Genomic DNA, 17,233 nt, shown 5'->3' with positions numbered 1-17,233 from the left:
TTAAATTTCCTTCCTACTGGAACAGCATGAGATCACCTTTAAGAAGAAACTGTTTCATAACGTCATAATAACAATTACAATTAGTCATTTGGCAGACATTTTTATCCAAAGCGTTGCACATATGAATTCACACACCAATGGCACAGCATCGGGGGGCAGTTTTGGGGTTCAGTATCTTGCCCAAGGATACTTCGGCATGTGGACTGCCAAGGCCAGGGAACGAACCACTGACCTCCTGATTGGTGGATGACTGCTCTACTACCACAGCCACCCCTATAATAATAACAAATATTACAAGTGTTTAAAACAAATATTACTGGCCATCTACAATACTGAAGACTGCCTAAAAATACAAATGTTGTTCTTGGTGACAAAATATTTTCAATAAAGGAATTACCAAATGGGCAGCACAGTGGCGCAGCAGGTTCACAGCAAGAAGTTCTAGAAGATGAATGAATGAATGAATTACCAAATGAAAAACTCTGAGAATCGAAGTCCCATAATTCAAACAGTAACCTCTAGCTGCCATTGGGGGATGACAAGTTCAAAATCTAGCACAGCTTTAAGCTAATTCGAAAAAGCACAAAATGTGACAAATGTTCAAATCATAAAATCATATGTTCCCACAGCCTAATGTGATTAGATGTGTTACAGACACAGAGAAGGCGATAAAAAAAAGAAAAACAATAACATTTAGAATGAACAAAAAATGTACATTAATAGAAATAACATGCCAATGTTACAATACCTATAATTTGAAGGTACTTAACTGTAAATTATTGTAATATATATACTATATGATAGTTGACATGAAAATAAAGCAGAATGTAGGCTAAACAAATATGAGAATGAAGTACACTGTACATGACACACAACAAACTGTATGTGTTTCTATAGTTATTGCTCTTGAAATATTCACAAAATATATTATTATTATTATTATTATTATTATTATTATTATTATTATTATTCAGTTCGGCAAATACCTCCAAACTCAAGCAAGAAATAGGCATCATGTTTACAGGAAATGGAAGAAATTCAGCTTGAAAGTTAACTACATTGAATGATAACGTAGTAAGTATGTCATCAACGTGTCTCTTACGTGTGAATAGTAGCCCCCCCCCCCCCCCCCCCCCCCCCCCCCACACACACACACACACACACACACACACACGCACTGCCATTGGTTCCTCCCAGCCGCCCCGCCTCAAACATTAACAAGCCTGCTGGCCTCTGCTGGCCGGCAACCTTTAATAACGCATGAACTACAGCAGCTGCCGCCAAGAGGAGCTAGAACGAGAGGGGCTGGTACCGCTGCTGAACCAGGGACAAGCCGCTCGGTGTTCCCCCAAAGAGCTTTACAGAGTACAGCAAGGGCGAGGCGCAATACAGGGGCGGACACCAAATAAGAAAAACAAGAAAGGGGGATTGCAGAAGAAAGCTAGGGGATCACTTTATACCGGCAAACAGTGCCTGTTGTATCCCATCACACACACACACCGTCATGCTGTGGGATCAATGAGCGTAAAGAGAGACACCGATGCGTAAAGTTGGTGTGCTGATCCGCACGTCTCCCGCTTCCCTCCACTGTGAACATTATTACTGTCATTTTCGGAAGACTGCTCTGTTCCTGAGGTGCCGGCTTCAGCGTGGATTTTAGAACCCACCATCGTGTCTTTGTCTGTGGATGAGCGAGGCTTGTTGGATGGTAAGGTTTCCAGCGGAGCGCTGCTGGGAGACACTGCAAGGCTCCCTGTGAACGTGCCACATGCGTGTGGAAGATATGGATTTGCTTTTGCTATAGCCAAAATTTGCCGCGGTTTTTTAAAATATTCATTTTTCATTTTTTGACTGTGTGCGTGTTGTTGTTTTTTATATTGGTAGATTTTTGACTCTTGAACAATCGCAGAGATTTCAAGACTCATCGTGAGGAATTACAACCATGAACTTTGTTGTCAGTTTGGTACAAATCCTTTTGGCAGCGGTTCTTCATCTATCCACTGTAAAGGTGAGTCTTTGACTTTATATGCCTAGTGTTTTATTTTTAATCGGACTGGGACTTATCTTTCACTCGTAGCCAAACAGCTGTCTCTGTCCTCATTTATTTTCCATTTGGTGATACCTGTAGTCCTATTCATTATTTAAATGTTGCGCAAAGAATACAATGTGCTCACAAACATGCAAGGAACATATTAGCCAATTCTAACAACTGACTATAGCAACACATTTTTGCCGGCCAAATAGGCCTACCTCCTCGTTTGTCGCTGTGGGTTAACTATAAGCATTTTCTTTTCTGTTTGTATGTGAAAGCCTTCGTCTTACTTTTGTCAGTTTTGTTAAAGCCTATTTAAAATGAGATCATTAAAAATTTGCTTTAAAAGTGCGAAGAGATACGCTTGATAGGATAATTATCACTTGTTTCTTATGATTCCTTCAGACAATCATTTAATTTCGGCATACATTTTGTTCACCACGAAGTACTTAGTTGAGTAGAAATAAAGCTCTTTTCTTGGTCCTCGTTGGCTACAGCCACTTCAATGGGTGTGAGTGGGAATAAGTCTTAAAAGTTGTGATTTTGATTAAATGGCAGTTGCTTGTTGGATTATCCGTATGCCGAATTGACTAGTAATTGATAAGATTCCACCCAAACTTTTTAGTCATTATTAATGCCATATACCTGGTCAATATTGTCGGTGAGTGTGGCTTAAACAGCGAGATTTCTGAATGGAGTTCTGCCTGACTCGCCTTCATGAAAGCGAAGTGCTGAGTGAGGTTGAACTCTGCAGTCAACTTGTCACGGCGACTCAGCCGCAGGGTTTAGTTCCACTCTGTGTTATTCTCACGGTGATCTGGAGTGTGTGGAGCTGTGACCAGTTCTCTCCTGTCCTGCCACCCTGCAGAATGCCCACCTCGCCCCCACACAGGCCGAACCGCTTTCTCACGCAATATCTCCGCCAGTTACAGCAGCCACATAAGGTGAACGGGCTCTATCCGGGATGCCTGTTTGTCACATCAAGTTTTTACGATCAAAACAAAGGGCGATTCCTGTTAACCTTTCAAAATAAAACTAGACTACTTTCAAGCAGTTTGATGAATTGGAGTAAATCTTTTGAAATGAATGCATGTTTTCCAAACAACAACAACAACAACACCAATAAATGTTATTTATTTTTTGCGCATAAATAAACTCGTTATTGTAACTGAAATGTAAAGTATATCACACCACTACTTACACCTAGCCTATTGTAAACTTTAAATATACCCTGCTTTGCATGTACTGCAAGTATGGAATCAGGTTGGTCTGAGTATTAATGATTGCACACAGAAGGATTCAATAATATGTAATGTAATGTGTAAGGTGATTTACTTATAAATTATTCAATAAAAATATTTTCATTGCAGACAAAATACGCCATTTATGTGCATTTGGATGCAAAAGGTTCACAAAATGTATTTCTGATGCAAACACAAATATTTCTTGTTTAAATAAATGGAACAGAAATATACAAATATATGTATTTAAAAGTATTTTCAATTTTTATCAAAAACACATTTTGTTGATGTTACATTTATATACAGACTGCTGAACCTGCATTTACAAACAGCTTGTCATTTGTGAGCATTTGTGTGTTTTCAGACTCCCTTGCTGCAGGCTCGATATCCATTGCCCACAGAGGCTAAAACATCGTCAGTCGATAGCCAGTGGATCTATAGATTGATGCTCATGTAATTGGCTGAAAAAGACGAAGACATCTGACATGTTAATTATCTACAGATAATTCCCATTTGAAAAAACAATGCATATGTGAATGTGAAAGTCATGGCAGCTGAGTCTCAAAAACGCACACAAATACAGTGAAGTTCACAAATGACAAATAGATTCATATTCAACAATAACTAATTGTGTGTTTTTGTGGTGCAAGTCATTAATATATTAAACACAAAACACATGTGTGAGTTGTCCTGTGTGCATTCATTAATATTGAGACTCACCTAATTCTGTACTGTGATGGCCGGTTAGTTGTGGGAATACTGCAAGGACTCTTTGCCATTACCCTCAAATGATTAAGAACATGAAAGTATTGAATTAAATCAGCAAGCGACAGACCGTACTTATCAGTTTTCAAATGGATGTGTGGAACTGCCATTTAAATTTGTATTATCTCTTGGTTAATATAGATTACATTGAACTGTTTCGGCAACAGGCTGCAGCGCTTTAATTTTGAAGGTAAATCAGCCATACTACTACGTCTGCTGCCGGTTTGGAGATTGACAGAGCTGATGCATGTGACCGCACTTGTTAAAAGGCGGAAATAGAGTGAAGCGTAAAGCCTACAACAACCAGGTTTTTAGTGTTTGACACCACTTGTGACACGTTTATTCTTAATGATCATGAATTATAGCTCATGTCATTGTAAGAACTGTCATCAGACTGGTGATTTGGTAAATCTGTGGATCATAATTTGATGTAATGAGCTGCCTGTAAAATGAAAATTAAAAACCTTTACATACTTTCATGTACTGATGTGTATAGTAAAACTTAATGACACAAATACTTTGGATCAGTGTTGTGGGTGGTGACATTTTTATAGAGACAGTGCTGCATGCAGATGATAAATATTTAAGACCTTGTCCGATTTGCATCTCTTACAGCCTGCCAGCATCAACAAGGGAGTGGAGAAGAGTAAAAATGAGGGTAAGTGTTCTATCGCTAATGAAGTGGTCAAAGTTTTTTCAAGTCTTCCGCTTTTCCTCTGTGTGCAGCCTAGATGACCATAGGGCCACCTGGTGGAAATGTGATGGGCATTTGTACCTACTGTGCCTAAGACTTTGTTTATTTTAAAAGTTTGAAGCTTTGACATTTCAAGGGAGTACTTGATTCTAAGTATGAGCTGAAGATTGTTTTTCTGCACATAGCAGTCAGGAATCAAAGTTCCCAGTGGTGAAAGGTCTGACTTGGGACTTTGGAGTCACCATAAAAGTGGTACAGATTTCAAAACAAGAGTTAATGTGAAAGAAAAGGCAGGAATCAATCAAGGGCTCCACAGTAATTCACAGTTGTTACATTTCTGTTTTTTCCACCAATCTGTAGTGGAAGAACACAGTCAATACACGAGCAGACAGTTAGCCTTGGTTCAATGCCATACTCATGTTTGTTTGACAATGACACTGTTGAGACCAAAGTTGGACCTGCTGGTTGGTGATGGATGGAGACACAGATTAGTCACTACAAACAGCATCACTGGCTAAATTGTGTGGTTGGTGTTATTGTTTGGAAGCAGGAAGTCTGCCGTCTGCATGCTGCTGACCCTCACACACCCAAACTGTCAGAGATCATACCATCTGTCAAAAGCTGTCATATACACTGAGATAAGACTGTGGCCTGATTACTCCTGGTAGCGACCTCTGAACAGTTATTGATTGAAGTCTACCTAAGCCATAATACTTTCCTGAAACAGCTGGTCAGCGTGGTTTTCAGCAAATATTATTCAAACAGGAGGAAATGCATTTGTTGCAGAATATTTTCAGTGGTGGATTAATCCACGTTTGTGGATAAATGTGATAATCATGAACACTTTGAGGTGCCATTCAACAGTTCAGAAAGTCCAGGGAAAAAATTGTAAGAAGACCTTGAGTTAAGACTTTTAAGTTAAAACTGTGTGTGTGCCTGTGTTTCTTCTGTAATATATTACATCACCCAGTGCCACAGTATTTTATTAGTTTTTGGACAATGGACAACAATGAACCACTATGGTAAAGAGGAATAGGATATATCAGGTTATGATACACATATAATGCTTGTTAGTAGATACATTCACAGTCGTTTTGGCTCTTGTCATTACATTTGCATTTTGAGTATCATAGACTTCTCTATGAAAGGATGATGTAAGACAGAGCAAATCTTGGCAACTGTTGTTAGGAGGTAAAACCAGTTGAGTGTGTTGACATGATTCTGTTGTTTGCTGACAGTCTCATGAGCCAAATCCACCCAGCCAGTCACTCCAGCAGCTCTCTGTCCTGGAGCAGGTGCTAGTGCTTCCTCTGAACATGTCTGAGAGGTGAACCCTGGCACCACAGTGCCTCAGGGATCGGTTCTTCTAATGAACCAGGGGTCAGGAGTTAGTTAAGGGTCACTGGGAACCCACTCTGATGGACTGTGGGGTGGATTATTCTGGGCTGCACAGGGGTTGGAAATACAGAGGTTGCTGGCAGTTCCTGTAGATGGCTTCATTACGTCTTGATCTTTGTTTTTTGATAACATTGTTACAATACTCAGTATCAACTTTCTGCTCTTGATCTCCAAATATTACTTGATGCTTGTGGGTCATTTGTATTACAGTTTTGGAGAAGGGATGTCAAAACCTTGCTGCTACATAGTTTATACCTGCGCTCAATTTATAATAGATACAATTTAATTCCAAGGTTACACATTCACACAATGAAGTGTTATTTCTCCATTTCAACTCGAGGTGACATTTTTCTGTGTATCTGCTTTACTGTAAATATTGGAACTGAAATAATCCCCTTTATGTCTGTGATAGCTCGTATTTGCTTTTTTACTCCCTTTGTCACATGGTCATACATCCTGAGTTCCTTACCCTTGAATGTGGGTTGCTTGTAGTTTCAAGTGATTTCATGTCCATTTCCACCAAATGGTTGGCAGGCTGTTTTTATGCCTGACAATTAACCAGTTTGCCACCGACTTACTTGTTTTTCCCAGGAACAGCTAACATTGTCACTAGCAGAAAAATGACGTGGTTGCTGATCAGGCCACAGATCTGTATCACTGTTTGCTTGTTGAGCTTGTCTTGTCTTGTTCTTGATAGCTCAATGTTGAAAGAGACAGGAAGTTGGGCTGGATAAGTATCCATTATTAGATAAAGCTTTTCTAATCACTTTTGTCACTGGCTATAAATATGATGGTGGTGATGAAAAGATGATCAGCCCTCTTGTCTTTTTTTAGTCATCCCTCTTACAGAAGTCATCATCAAGAGTATGTGTCAGCCCAGGGAGGTGCTGGTGGACATCTTCCAGGAGTATCCGGAGGACACGGAGCACACCTATGCCCCTTCCTGCGTGGTCCTCAACCGCTGTGGAGGCTGCTGCAATGATGAAGCAATGGAGTGTGTACCCACGGAAACCCACAACATCACATTGCAGGTAAGCCACAACAGAATCGTGATCATAGAACTGTCCTTTTGAACTTAACTAGTGAAAAAAATAGACACTGAAATCAATGACAACAATGGGACCTTATGCTAGCACTTAAACGTATGCTATTATTCCGTACAACAGTGTTAAAGGTTCTGATTTTTTAATGTAATGTAATTTGTGTAAACAATGTATGAATTCAAGAAATCAACCTAAGTAAATCCACGAATTACAAATGTTTGGTTTCATTTATGTATAAAAATGAATTCTTGATAATGAAAGTAGTAGCTCAACAAATAATTCTCAATTCATGGCCCTCATCAGTAGATGGAGTTGAGTTGTTATGGAGATGGCTCAGTTGTAATGATGTGATCAAAGTATGGAATTGTATGTTATCATGGGACTGAATTTCCATACCAAGGTCACATTGTAACAACTGAGCCATCTCCATTAAAACTGAGCAATTTCCACCTGCCAATGAAGACAATGGAATGGGGCTGAGAGTTCCAGAAAAAGCTAGTGAATGTAAGAGTGCAAATCAGAAAATTTCTGCTTACAAACAGGTAGTGTTATGGTTAGTCGCTCTCTGTAATTCTTGAGTCCTGCATCATAAAAAGGGGTTGTCAGGCCAAGGCTTTGTTTTGTGCATGTCTGGATTGTCTGAAAGACACGCAGATTTTCCATTCAGAAGCAGAGCAGAGAAAGTAAAGTGGAGACGCATGGCATTTCAGATATGTTGTTTACCCAGGCACACTGTGTTTACAGCCATGTCTGTGTGGTCAAAGCCTCTCCTGGCCTCTGACAAGGCCTACTGTTTGGAAAGGATGTTGGCTACAGAAGTAAAGAGACATACAGGAACACAGACAGTTCATGTCTTCAAGCCGTTCAGTTAGAGAGCAGTCAGGGTTATGGTGTTTAGGTTACAAAAAGTCATGTAGATGTTGTTTTAATTTAAACATTGCCTTGTTATGTCCTCTGTTCATCTTCAAGGTAATGCGGTTTAGACCAATGGTAACACAGCACCCTATTCAACTAAGTTTTGCAGAGCATCAAAAGTGTGAATGCAGGTAAGAGACTGCAAACCTGACAATTTTTTTCATACACAGTGACAATGGTGATGCAATAAAAGGAAAAATCAAAATCATCTTGCTCTTTTTTTAAATTTCAGACTAAAGCCAGATGTTCAAGCAAAGAAAGTATAGTAAGTACGTGTTCTATTCTGTTTTGTCATCTGTTTTGAAATGATTAGGAGCGGGGGCATTACTGTGTCAACGTGGGGTGCACTTTTGACACTAGACATGAGAATCTTGTCTAATCACTGCATGGGAAATACTTTTACAAACATTTTGTCTTATATAGTCTATGGTGGCAAAACTGAGATTTAAATCGGAACTATTTGATCAAAGAATAAGAAAACAAGATTAGGAAAGTGACATTCGTTTTGATGCTCATTGCTTCAGACACATTTTGGTCGGTAGTGTATCATCAAGTTTCCTGTTGATGTTGGAGGTACAGGGTAGGGCCTTCAGATCCAATCTTCTACCTATCTTTACAGGGCTCTCACACTTTGTGCATGCTCTGTTTATGGCAGCTGGTTTAGTGCTTTATGGTGAAGCTATAACAGCGTGAGTGATTGAGGCGTAGCCGACTGGCTTCGGACCACCCGCTGCTGTCTGCACTCTGACTCCAGTTGCACAAACCTGACCCTTGCCCTGGGCTACTTCCCCAGTCTAATCATGGTAAAAGGTGTCATACAGCTAACCTATTTTTATTTTTAGTGGTGTAAATAGAGGATGAGCTCAGAGATGAGCTGAGGTGTCATCGTTGGTTGAGAGAACTCACTCGCTGTCACATAGGGCCGTGTGTGTGCTTGACGTATGCATGCATGTGGTTTGTGTGTGTCTTGAGGCTTCTCAGCAGAAGGTCAGGTTGTTTAATTGGAAGTGCTTGTGTGCCGAACTGTGCTTTGGGGGTTTTAACCTGATGGATTGGTGGAGAGATGGGATCATATTAGTTAAGTCAAACTTGTTTGTCATAAAGCTGAACTGAGCTGAGCTCCATCCAGCCTTGTTGGATGTCTGCCTGTCACTGTGCACGTAGGCAGTTAGTTTACCCTGCGGCAGGGTGGAGTGGAGATTCTATAAAGAGGATGTGCTCATTCATGCAGTCGGTTACAGCAGCATATATCCTGATGCACCTACCTTAGTCCTGTGGATCAGTGTCCGCCCTGGCTGATGAGACTAGATTAGAGCAGATATGGTGTTGGTTGATTACCTCCTGTTTGGGTTTATCAGCTATTCATTGAACCCTGCATCTGCTCAGATGTCTCTTCTTTTTCTCCTGCCTTCTCCTATGTCTCTTCTTTTTCTCCTGCCTTCTCCTATGTCTCTTCTTTTTCTCCTGCCTTCTCCTCTGTTCACCAGGGTTAAGGGCTGAAAGCTAGAGATGCCAGCAGGATTGTTGAGGCCTGAGCCTATGCTCCAGTATGTCTTGGGATCAGCATGGTATCTTTTTTGATGGTTTATAGCAAACAACTTGTTGTCCTCTAAATTAACCTTTTGTACACAGGTTCCACATGTTGCCTGTGCCCTTTTCTATATCTGCAACATTTACTCTGCTGTGAGGGAAAGGAATTGAAGTTGCCATGGCATTTGTCATGTTATCTCTATGAGGAATGGTTATCATTAATGCTATCTGCTGATCTGTAGTGTGCTGTACTAATAAGTGCTTTCTGTTTCTACCTTCTACTGTTGTCTGTCTGTGGCTTTTTATCCATTGTCATGCTTCCTTGGTTGATAGATGGCCACAACAGCTACGGTCCAGAAATAATGCACAGAAGTACTGACGTGATGTGTTTAGATTAAGATCAATGAGACCTTGAGAGGTTCACTGATGAGTTCTCCTTTGGGTCGTTTTGCTTTGAATTTCACGCAGTTCTATAAGGTGTTACAGAATTGACCCCACTGCTTGGATGTGTGCTGCGCAGAGCAAAGTCAGTTATCTGAGCCAAAGCATACTTCCTTGTTGCCCCATAGGTACTACCCTTGTACTGTATATCTAGTTCTGTTCTGTTGTGTCTCTGGTGTGACCTTCCATCTCATAAACTGAGCACTGTAACAGATACGGTAACAACTATATTGTCTACCTCGGCTTCAAATATTAGATGTTAATTTTTTATCTTTGTGTTGCTCCTGGGTGACTGTGCTGCCTCAATCACATCGCAACACCTGCCCTTAAGGGATTTATTATGAAGTGTTGGGAGGAGTTTGCTCTGTTGGCTTTGGCTCCAGCCACTTGATTTAAAGTTCTGCCGTAATAATTGGTATTTGACAAACCCTCCTCCACTATGAGGAATTTCCTTTGCTCCGCATGAACAAAAACATGTCATGTAAATTTCAATATTTTGTCCATAGCACTGGCAAGCATGACAATGTAAATTGAGATTGGACCGAATTCAGTTATGCCTTTGGACATTTGATATTAGTGGTAGAAGGTGAGGATCAGTTAACAGTGGCCCTGTGTCACTCCTGGAGCAGATCATACTAAGCTTCAATGAAACATGGGCCAAGCGCATGAGGATGCCAGAGTTGGTGGATTAGTCTAATAGCTTAAACATCAAATCTGAGACACAAATCCTATCTTGTGTTTAATCAAATGCACATATTGTCCTTACAAACCAATCTTGGGTTGGGGAGGGGGTGTTGCATGAGTGTCTGTGTCTGCTCTTTCTGCAGAATCCGCTCTTTAGCTTAGATCTCTCTCTCTGTCTGTCTCTCCCTTTTTGCTTCCCTTGCAGCCACTGTGCGCCTTGCTCAGAGAGAAGAAAGCGCTTGTTTGTGCAGGACCCTCTCACCTGTAAATGTTCCTGCAAATTCAAACAATTAGACTGCAAGTCCAGACAACTTGAGTTAAACGAAAGAACTTGCAGGTTTGTTTACCATACATACACAATAAACAGCATGCCTTGAATCCTCTTTTTTTCCCACCATCTACCCATCTCTCCACCCATTTCTGTGCAAATGGATTTCCTGCTGAGAAATGCATGCTTCTCTCTGTCTTTTGATGTTGTGTTGGTATTTGTAGATAGGAATGTGGCAGCCCCATGCTTCTCTGTGCTTCATTGTTTCTTGTCAGATGCAACAGTCTCATCATATTTGAGTGTTGATGGTGTCTGGAGACTACCACTGAAATGTTGTTTTAGTCCAGTCTTTGTGTTCAAGATGTCACACATAACCACTTTCATTACAAATTCCATATTTGATCAGTCTGGATAAAGCAACCAGCAGCTATTATTTACCACTTATACACAGAAGTGTAATCTCCACAATGGTTTTGCCATTTGTTTATTTCCATCATCACAAGCTGTTGTGTGACAATATTTTATCTGATATGTTTTTGGTACCCATGATTTTTCTTATTTCAACAAGAGCTCTTGTGTTAGCTGAAAAACTAAAGGCATTGTGTAAAGGTTTTTGAAAGGGTTTCATGAGCCTGTAAGAGGATTTAAAATTGCCCTAACATGCATGGGGCATGTAAACATTTCGAGAGTTGGTTCACCTATTCTCACTTACTTCAGGTGGTATCTGTCTATGCAGACAAGGTTGATTTTATTTGTCCAGGTTTTAAGATATCAGCTTACCACTACCATAATACAGAGGAGATTAATGTTTCTTTTGTGGTATTCAAAACATTGAAAACTGCCACCTAAAAATGTAACAGTAACATCTTGAGGCATAAACTGTTTTATCTTATCTTAACAATCCATAGACCTCACTGTGAGCAGCTTTCGCTGAGACTATTTCTTCAGTAGAAAGTACTTCCTACGCTAGCTGAATGTCATTTTTCAAGGTGCCCTGTTAGTTGAATGGTTAAGTTGTCAGCGTATGTCACACCTCCATCTCTCTCCACATGTTTCCTGTCATGCCACTGAAAAAGACAGTTATCTGGATAAATACAACCAAAACCTGTAATTACTGATATAGAATATAGAATCCTAGCAAGTATTTTCTCAGCGCTCTCACAGTCCTCATTAGTGGATAGTTTCTTTATTGTCATGGAAGAGACTCCATTTGCTGATGAACACTGAAATATGGCCAGAGACTCTTGGGGGAAATAGTTGGTTAGTGGTCTTTGAGTTAAGAACTTTTTTATGAAACTTTTTGCATGGCGAGATCCCATTAGAATGGACTGAAAAATACCTTTTTCATATGTTTTTTGAAAGGAGGAAAAACACCAGTTTGAATATATATTATTATTCTATATTTATCTGCCTGTGAGGTGAATTTCATCGTTGTTTGTTTCCAGTAGACAAGGAGTCTAAAAAAGACATTATTGAGGTCAAGCCTTAACAGGGCGTCAATGATCACTCACTTTGACAAATATTTGCAGGTCATACAGAGATAGTGTTCAAGGTGCTTGTGTGTTATATTCACTGCCTCTTACTCATGTTGTTTTTATGACTAAAAAATTCTCAAATACAATGAGTGGAGTTAAACTCTTTACTCTGACTGTTTGCAGCATGTAGTCAACTGGAGAGGTGCTGGGCTGCTGCCTCTAGTTAACAAGGCTGTGTTTCATGACCTCTCCTGACCTAGCCACTTCCATGACCTCTAACCCCGAAGGGACCCCCCACACTGCTTTGGATTTAAAGAGCAACACACTTCTGGGTGGAGTGACCACTGCCATGATTCCAATTGGCTGCTCAGTGTTCAGGAGAGAGAGTGGAAGGGACTGAAAGGTGGGGGGTCTCAAGAACTGGGGTTAAGTGAATGTTCACCCATACTACTCCCCCCCTCCAAAGTTCCAGCTATAACATTGCCCTCTGAACTCTAAGATGAATGGGTGAAGGGTAAATCAAGTGTTCATGTTTCACCCAATTTCAAAGACAAAATCTTTTGCTGAAAAAGTGCATTTCATACAGACCAGAAAACCCACACTCCCTCACTATCCACTCCTGCTTCCCGTTCTGCCCCTTCTCTAAATAATCCTGTTTTTTTGCATGGAGCAGTTAGAAACCAATTTGCTGCTTGTCACTTAACCAGATTTTCATCTTGTCCTCCACAGATGTGACAAACCGAGGAGATGAGACCAGCAACACTGTTATGAAGGAATTCTTTTCTTGGCACAGCACTTTGAAACCTGAGGATGCATTCCCTGTAAGGACATGAAATGACAACGCAAGACAGAACTTTCTGGACGCATATCTTGCCACTGTCTGTTTTCCGCCTAAAGATATTAATATACATGTACATATACTATAAGTACATCGACAATGTGTATTGCTGCTACATAAAAAGACACTATTTAAAGCAAAACGAATGCGCCACTGGCGTGTGAATGGGAAATGTTTCAGTGGTGTTCTGCATATGGGTAGAACTGGTTAGAAGAAATCTTTTATTTTATATAACACTTCACTGGATGCTGGTCTGCTGTGGACATGAATATCTTTAATAGTTCTTAGTAAGAAAAATTGGTGACCACAACTTCATCGAGCAGTACAGCAGAAGCTGAACTCACCTCCGAACTCTGACAGAAGAGTCTGAGAAGAGAGAGTGAAGATGAGGAGGTGGAAGAACACCTGTTGTACTTGAAGTGAATGGCAGGTTCAAGAACTGTTTCCTTCTGTGACATGATGTGAAGTTTTGTCTCCACTGTATGAACTGACTCCAGCTGGTGTAATGCACCTAAAACGTCTCTTGGAGTTTCCTGAAGTGACTGTGGACAAAGGTTATGTACCGTGGTGACGGATAATGTGAAGATGACCTTCTTCCCTCATGGAAGGGTTACGTGATGATGGCAAGAACTGGGCTAAAGGTCAGCTATTGGTAAAGTTTTGGTTCAGGTTAAGCTTATCCCTTAATGTTGGCAAGTAACCAACTTTTAATGTTGGAGTTAAGAAGGGGAAGTTTCCATCAGGGTTAAAGGTAACAAACCACTACCTGTTTCTGGTCCTGCACCCTTCATGTAACCCTTCAATGGTGGGGAAACAGATTTGTCTTTCTTTTTGTGCAGAGAGTTTATTATTTAATTTTGAGGTATTGTGTTCCTTTCACAAATGTCTTGAGACCAGGTTGTCTAAAGGGATATTACTGTAGGTATATATGGAGACAAGAAGTAACTAGACAAGCTGATCATAGATCAGATCAACACTTCACTGTAGAAATCCACAACCTTCCTTATTTAATGGCTTTGTGTGTGTTCCAAAGAAATAGTCAGGTATCCACAGCTGAGCAGTTTGTCATAAACGATCTGTATATACTTACTAGATATCCCTTTGTCTTGTACACTACATCTAATTTATAGAATATGTTCAGTATTCTGTATTCTCATATTTATATACAGTGTTATGATTATTTTTGTTGGTACTTTTGCTTGAGAACACTTATGACTGTAGACTCCTTTTTCTGTGGGGAAAAAGAACTGAAAGACAAAGCTTTGACATTCCAGATTTAAACTAAAGCTGTGTTTCTCACCAGCCAGAGGGGGATCATAGTGGGCCTGTTGACCGATAGAAACCCCAGTTCCCAACATGTGCGTGCATGATGCGCCAACACAGGTGTTTTTCATTTTGGACTGGGGTGATCGACATGTGGTTTTGCACTTGTGGGCCCGAAGACACGTCATATGGAGGACTGAAGGAGTCCCGCTGCTGCTGCTCAGCTCAGACCTAGTGAAGACTGTCAAATCAGACTGAGGCCTCTAGTCTGGGGGTGATAAATTGGCACAGTGTTTTCTCTGACTTTAATCCAGCCACTGATTTAACATCCTCACTCACTGTTGTCATTCATGCCCTTGAGATAATACACATTGACAGGAAGTAGTGATATGTGCTGTGGAATTACTAACTCATCTTGAAATGAGTAAGTTTCACTCTTAATTTCCAAAAGAGAACTGAAACAGTCCTGGAAAATAACATAAAACAACAAAGACTAAACAAGGAGTGTTGAAAAAAATGCCCAGTGTGAACTGTTCAGACAAGTGAAATGATTGACTTAATGATATTAATTTGATGAAATTCAAATTCAGTAAAATGAGTCTTCTTACTGCAATGGTAACATTGATACTTACTTGAAGGAATGAATGACAATGCTTAATTTGTATGTACAAATTATCCAGTCATAGGTGTGAAATACTAACTGGACTATCCATGGGATTTTGTACAGTATTGTCATAAATACTGATCAGTGATTCTGACTTGAGAGTAGATTTGAGTCCTTGTTTTCCAAACAGTGACATGAATGCTACCTGTGTTCCTGTTAGCACTAACTGTACCACTGCTGTTCATGTGAACTGACCTTCTGTTCTGCCACCCTCAAAATAGAGGCCTGGGAGTGTGTTCACTAAGATCGACTGCTGGCTCAGTACCCACGTCTCCCTAGTCCTCTGACGATGACAACATTCTATTTGTATTTAAATGACAGACTTTTTCTTGAGTTGTTCAGCCACACATTTTAGTATATTTTCACATTAATATATTTATTGGTGCTGTAAAATGTTTTACAATATTAATACTCTTTTTGTTGTTTTTAGTGTATTAAACTATTAAACATATTTATTTTGAAAATACATAGATTTTTCTTATTAAATGTCAACAAGTTTGAAAGTATATCTTTTCTGTGTGAAAATGAATATCACATTCCTAATCCTGGTAGCTCTTTAACGGACATGATGTGGCCTCCAAGCAGACCAACACAGTTTTTGTGATCTAAGTCAGAAGTCCATGAAGATAATTTGCAGCATGTTAGGCTTTTTGTCTGAGTTGTTTTTAGGACCCAAGGATGCAGACCAGAGGCAATTTAGAAAACACAAATAACAATATATTTTAATAAATGCACTCATAAGGAGTGGACAAAAACAACACAAAGCGCACTCAAAAAGAGAGTGGAGGAAACTAAGGGAACTCTGATGAAACAGGTTTGAGGCAAGGCACAACGCTGACGAGGCAGGAAGGCACCAAAACATAAAGCACACTATGAGTGGCAGTCCATAAGCTATCCAACATTAACAATGAGGCACACGAGGAAAGGGACGAAAATACTAAGTTCATTGCATGACCAAGGACGCTGCCAGGGATTCAGGACAATCCGGCAACAGGTGAGAGAGGGTTCTCCCTTTTTATCCTGTGCTTACTCAGGATCATGCGCGTCAGGTGTGCACCTGAGGGGACAGAGCTGGCTGGGTGTAGAGGCACACCCAGCTAGATAGACAGGGGAAACAGACAGACAACAAATAACACTAGGAACAGACAGGTGTCGTGTCTCGAATTATTTATTGATATGTCTGTTGACACATACATATTTGATGGATTTGGGATAAAAAAAAAAGATTAACTGGTTAGGAATACAAAACCATGTATGTACTTGTCATCCAGACCTACCCTATGGGTTTCCCTTAAGTGGCAACCAGCAGCATGGATGAAAAACGCAAAAGTAGTTTATGTTGTTGTACCAACCTTGTGAACTGACTGAATATGTACCAACCTTTTTCTCATAAATCAGTATTTCTTTCAATACCATTAGGATCTCAGGAGTTAATTTTATTAACTTTGATCATTCTATATATACCATTGGTCCATTAAGATTATTTTAGTGCAGTAATTACACCACCGATCATCTTTAAGACCTGACAGATGTCTCAGCCTCACAGTCTGTTATGGTGTGCTGCAGAGTCAAGACAATCTTCATAATCTCAACCACAAACACTTCTGTAGTGTTAAGCCATGCTAGCAACTTTGTGATGCTGTTAAATGCTAACATCAGTAGCAATGCAGTTGCAACATTAGCATGCTAAGGTTTAAAGATCCCATATTATGAAAAACTCACTTTTTCTGGGATTTGGAGTGTTATTTTGGGTCTCTGGTGCTGCCACACGCATAAAAAGTGTGAAATAAGACCATCTATGCTTTTTTGAGTGAGATACGGATTTCTGAAAGCACCCTGCCTGCAGCTTCCAAACGAGCCGATTGAATTTGGCACTGACTCCTAAGTAAGAAGCTGGCATATTTGCATATTCCCACCCACTAGCCACCAGCCCCTTCCCCATCTCCCCTTCCATTGAGGCTTAAGTACGGTGTCTCTCCACC

General features: G+C 40.2%; 1 protein-coding gene across 5 annotated transcripts; it reads left to right on the top strand.

Annotated features, from left to right (window-relative positions):
* The first annotated feature begins 1,252 nt into the window (after positions 1 to 1,252).
* On the top strand, positions 1,253 to 15,756 carry vegfaa (vascular endothelial growth factor Aa). 5 transcript variants are annotated; one of them, XM_076738138.1, is made up of 8 exons: positions 1,253 to 1,708; positions 1,885 to 2,008; positions 4,654 to 4,696; positions 6,965 to 7,161; positions 8,143 to 8,219; positions 8,321 to 8,353; positions 10,949 to 11,080; positions 13,216 to 15,750. In XM_076738138.1, exons 2-8 carry the CDS (start codon positions 1,943 to 1,945, stop codon positions 13,235 to 13,237), a joined length of 570 nt encoding a protein of 189 aa, XP_076594253.1. In that variant the 5' UTR covers positions 1,253 to 1,708; positions 1,885 to 1,942; the 3' UTR covers positions 13,238 to 15,750. The 5 variants fall into 5 exon arrangements, with proteins under 5 accessions (XP_076594253.1, XP_076594252.1, XP_076594255.1 ...); XM_076738137.1 differs by having other exon boundaries at positions 1,253 to 2,008; positions 13,216 to 15,756; XM_076738140.1 differs by lacking the exon at positions 10,949 to 11,080 and having other exon boundaries at positions 1,307 to 2,008.
* Positions 15,757 to 17,233: the final 1,477 nt, after the last annotated feature.

This window comes from Chaetodon auriga, chromosome 8 (genome assembly GCF_051107435.1).
Source record: "Chaetodon auriga isolate fChaAug3 chromosome 8, fChaAug3.hap1, whole genome shotgun sequence".
NCBI classification, from domain to species: Eukaryota; Metazoa; Chordata; class Actinopteri; order Chaetodontiformes; family Chaetodontidae; genus Chaetodon; species Chaetodon auriga.
The sequence above is the reverse complement of the archived record's forward strand: the minus strand, read 5'-3'. Positions and strand labels throughout refer to the sequence as shown.

Bases quoted from the DNA above. Each gene is read 5' to 3' on its own strand.
- vegfaa (XM_076738137.1), top strand. From the start codon at position 1,943: ATGAACTTTGTTGTCAGTTTGGTACAAATCCTTTTGGCAGCGGTTCTT. The intron at 2,009-4,653 runs GTGAGTCTTTGA...CATCTCTTACAG, and splicing joins TTCATCTATCCACTGTAAAG to CCTGCCAGCATCAACAAGGG. The intron at 4,697-6,964 runs GTAAGTGTTCTA...GTCTTTTTTTAG, and splicing joins GGAGAAGAGTAAAAATGAGG to TCATCCCTCTTACAGAAGTC.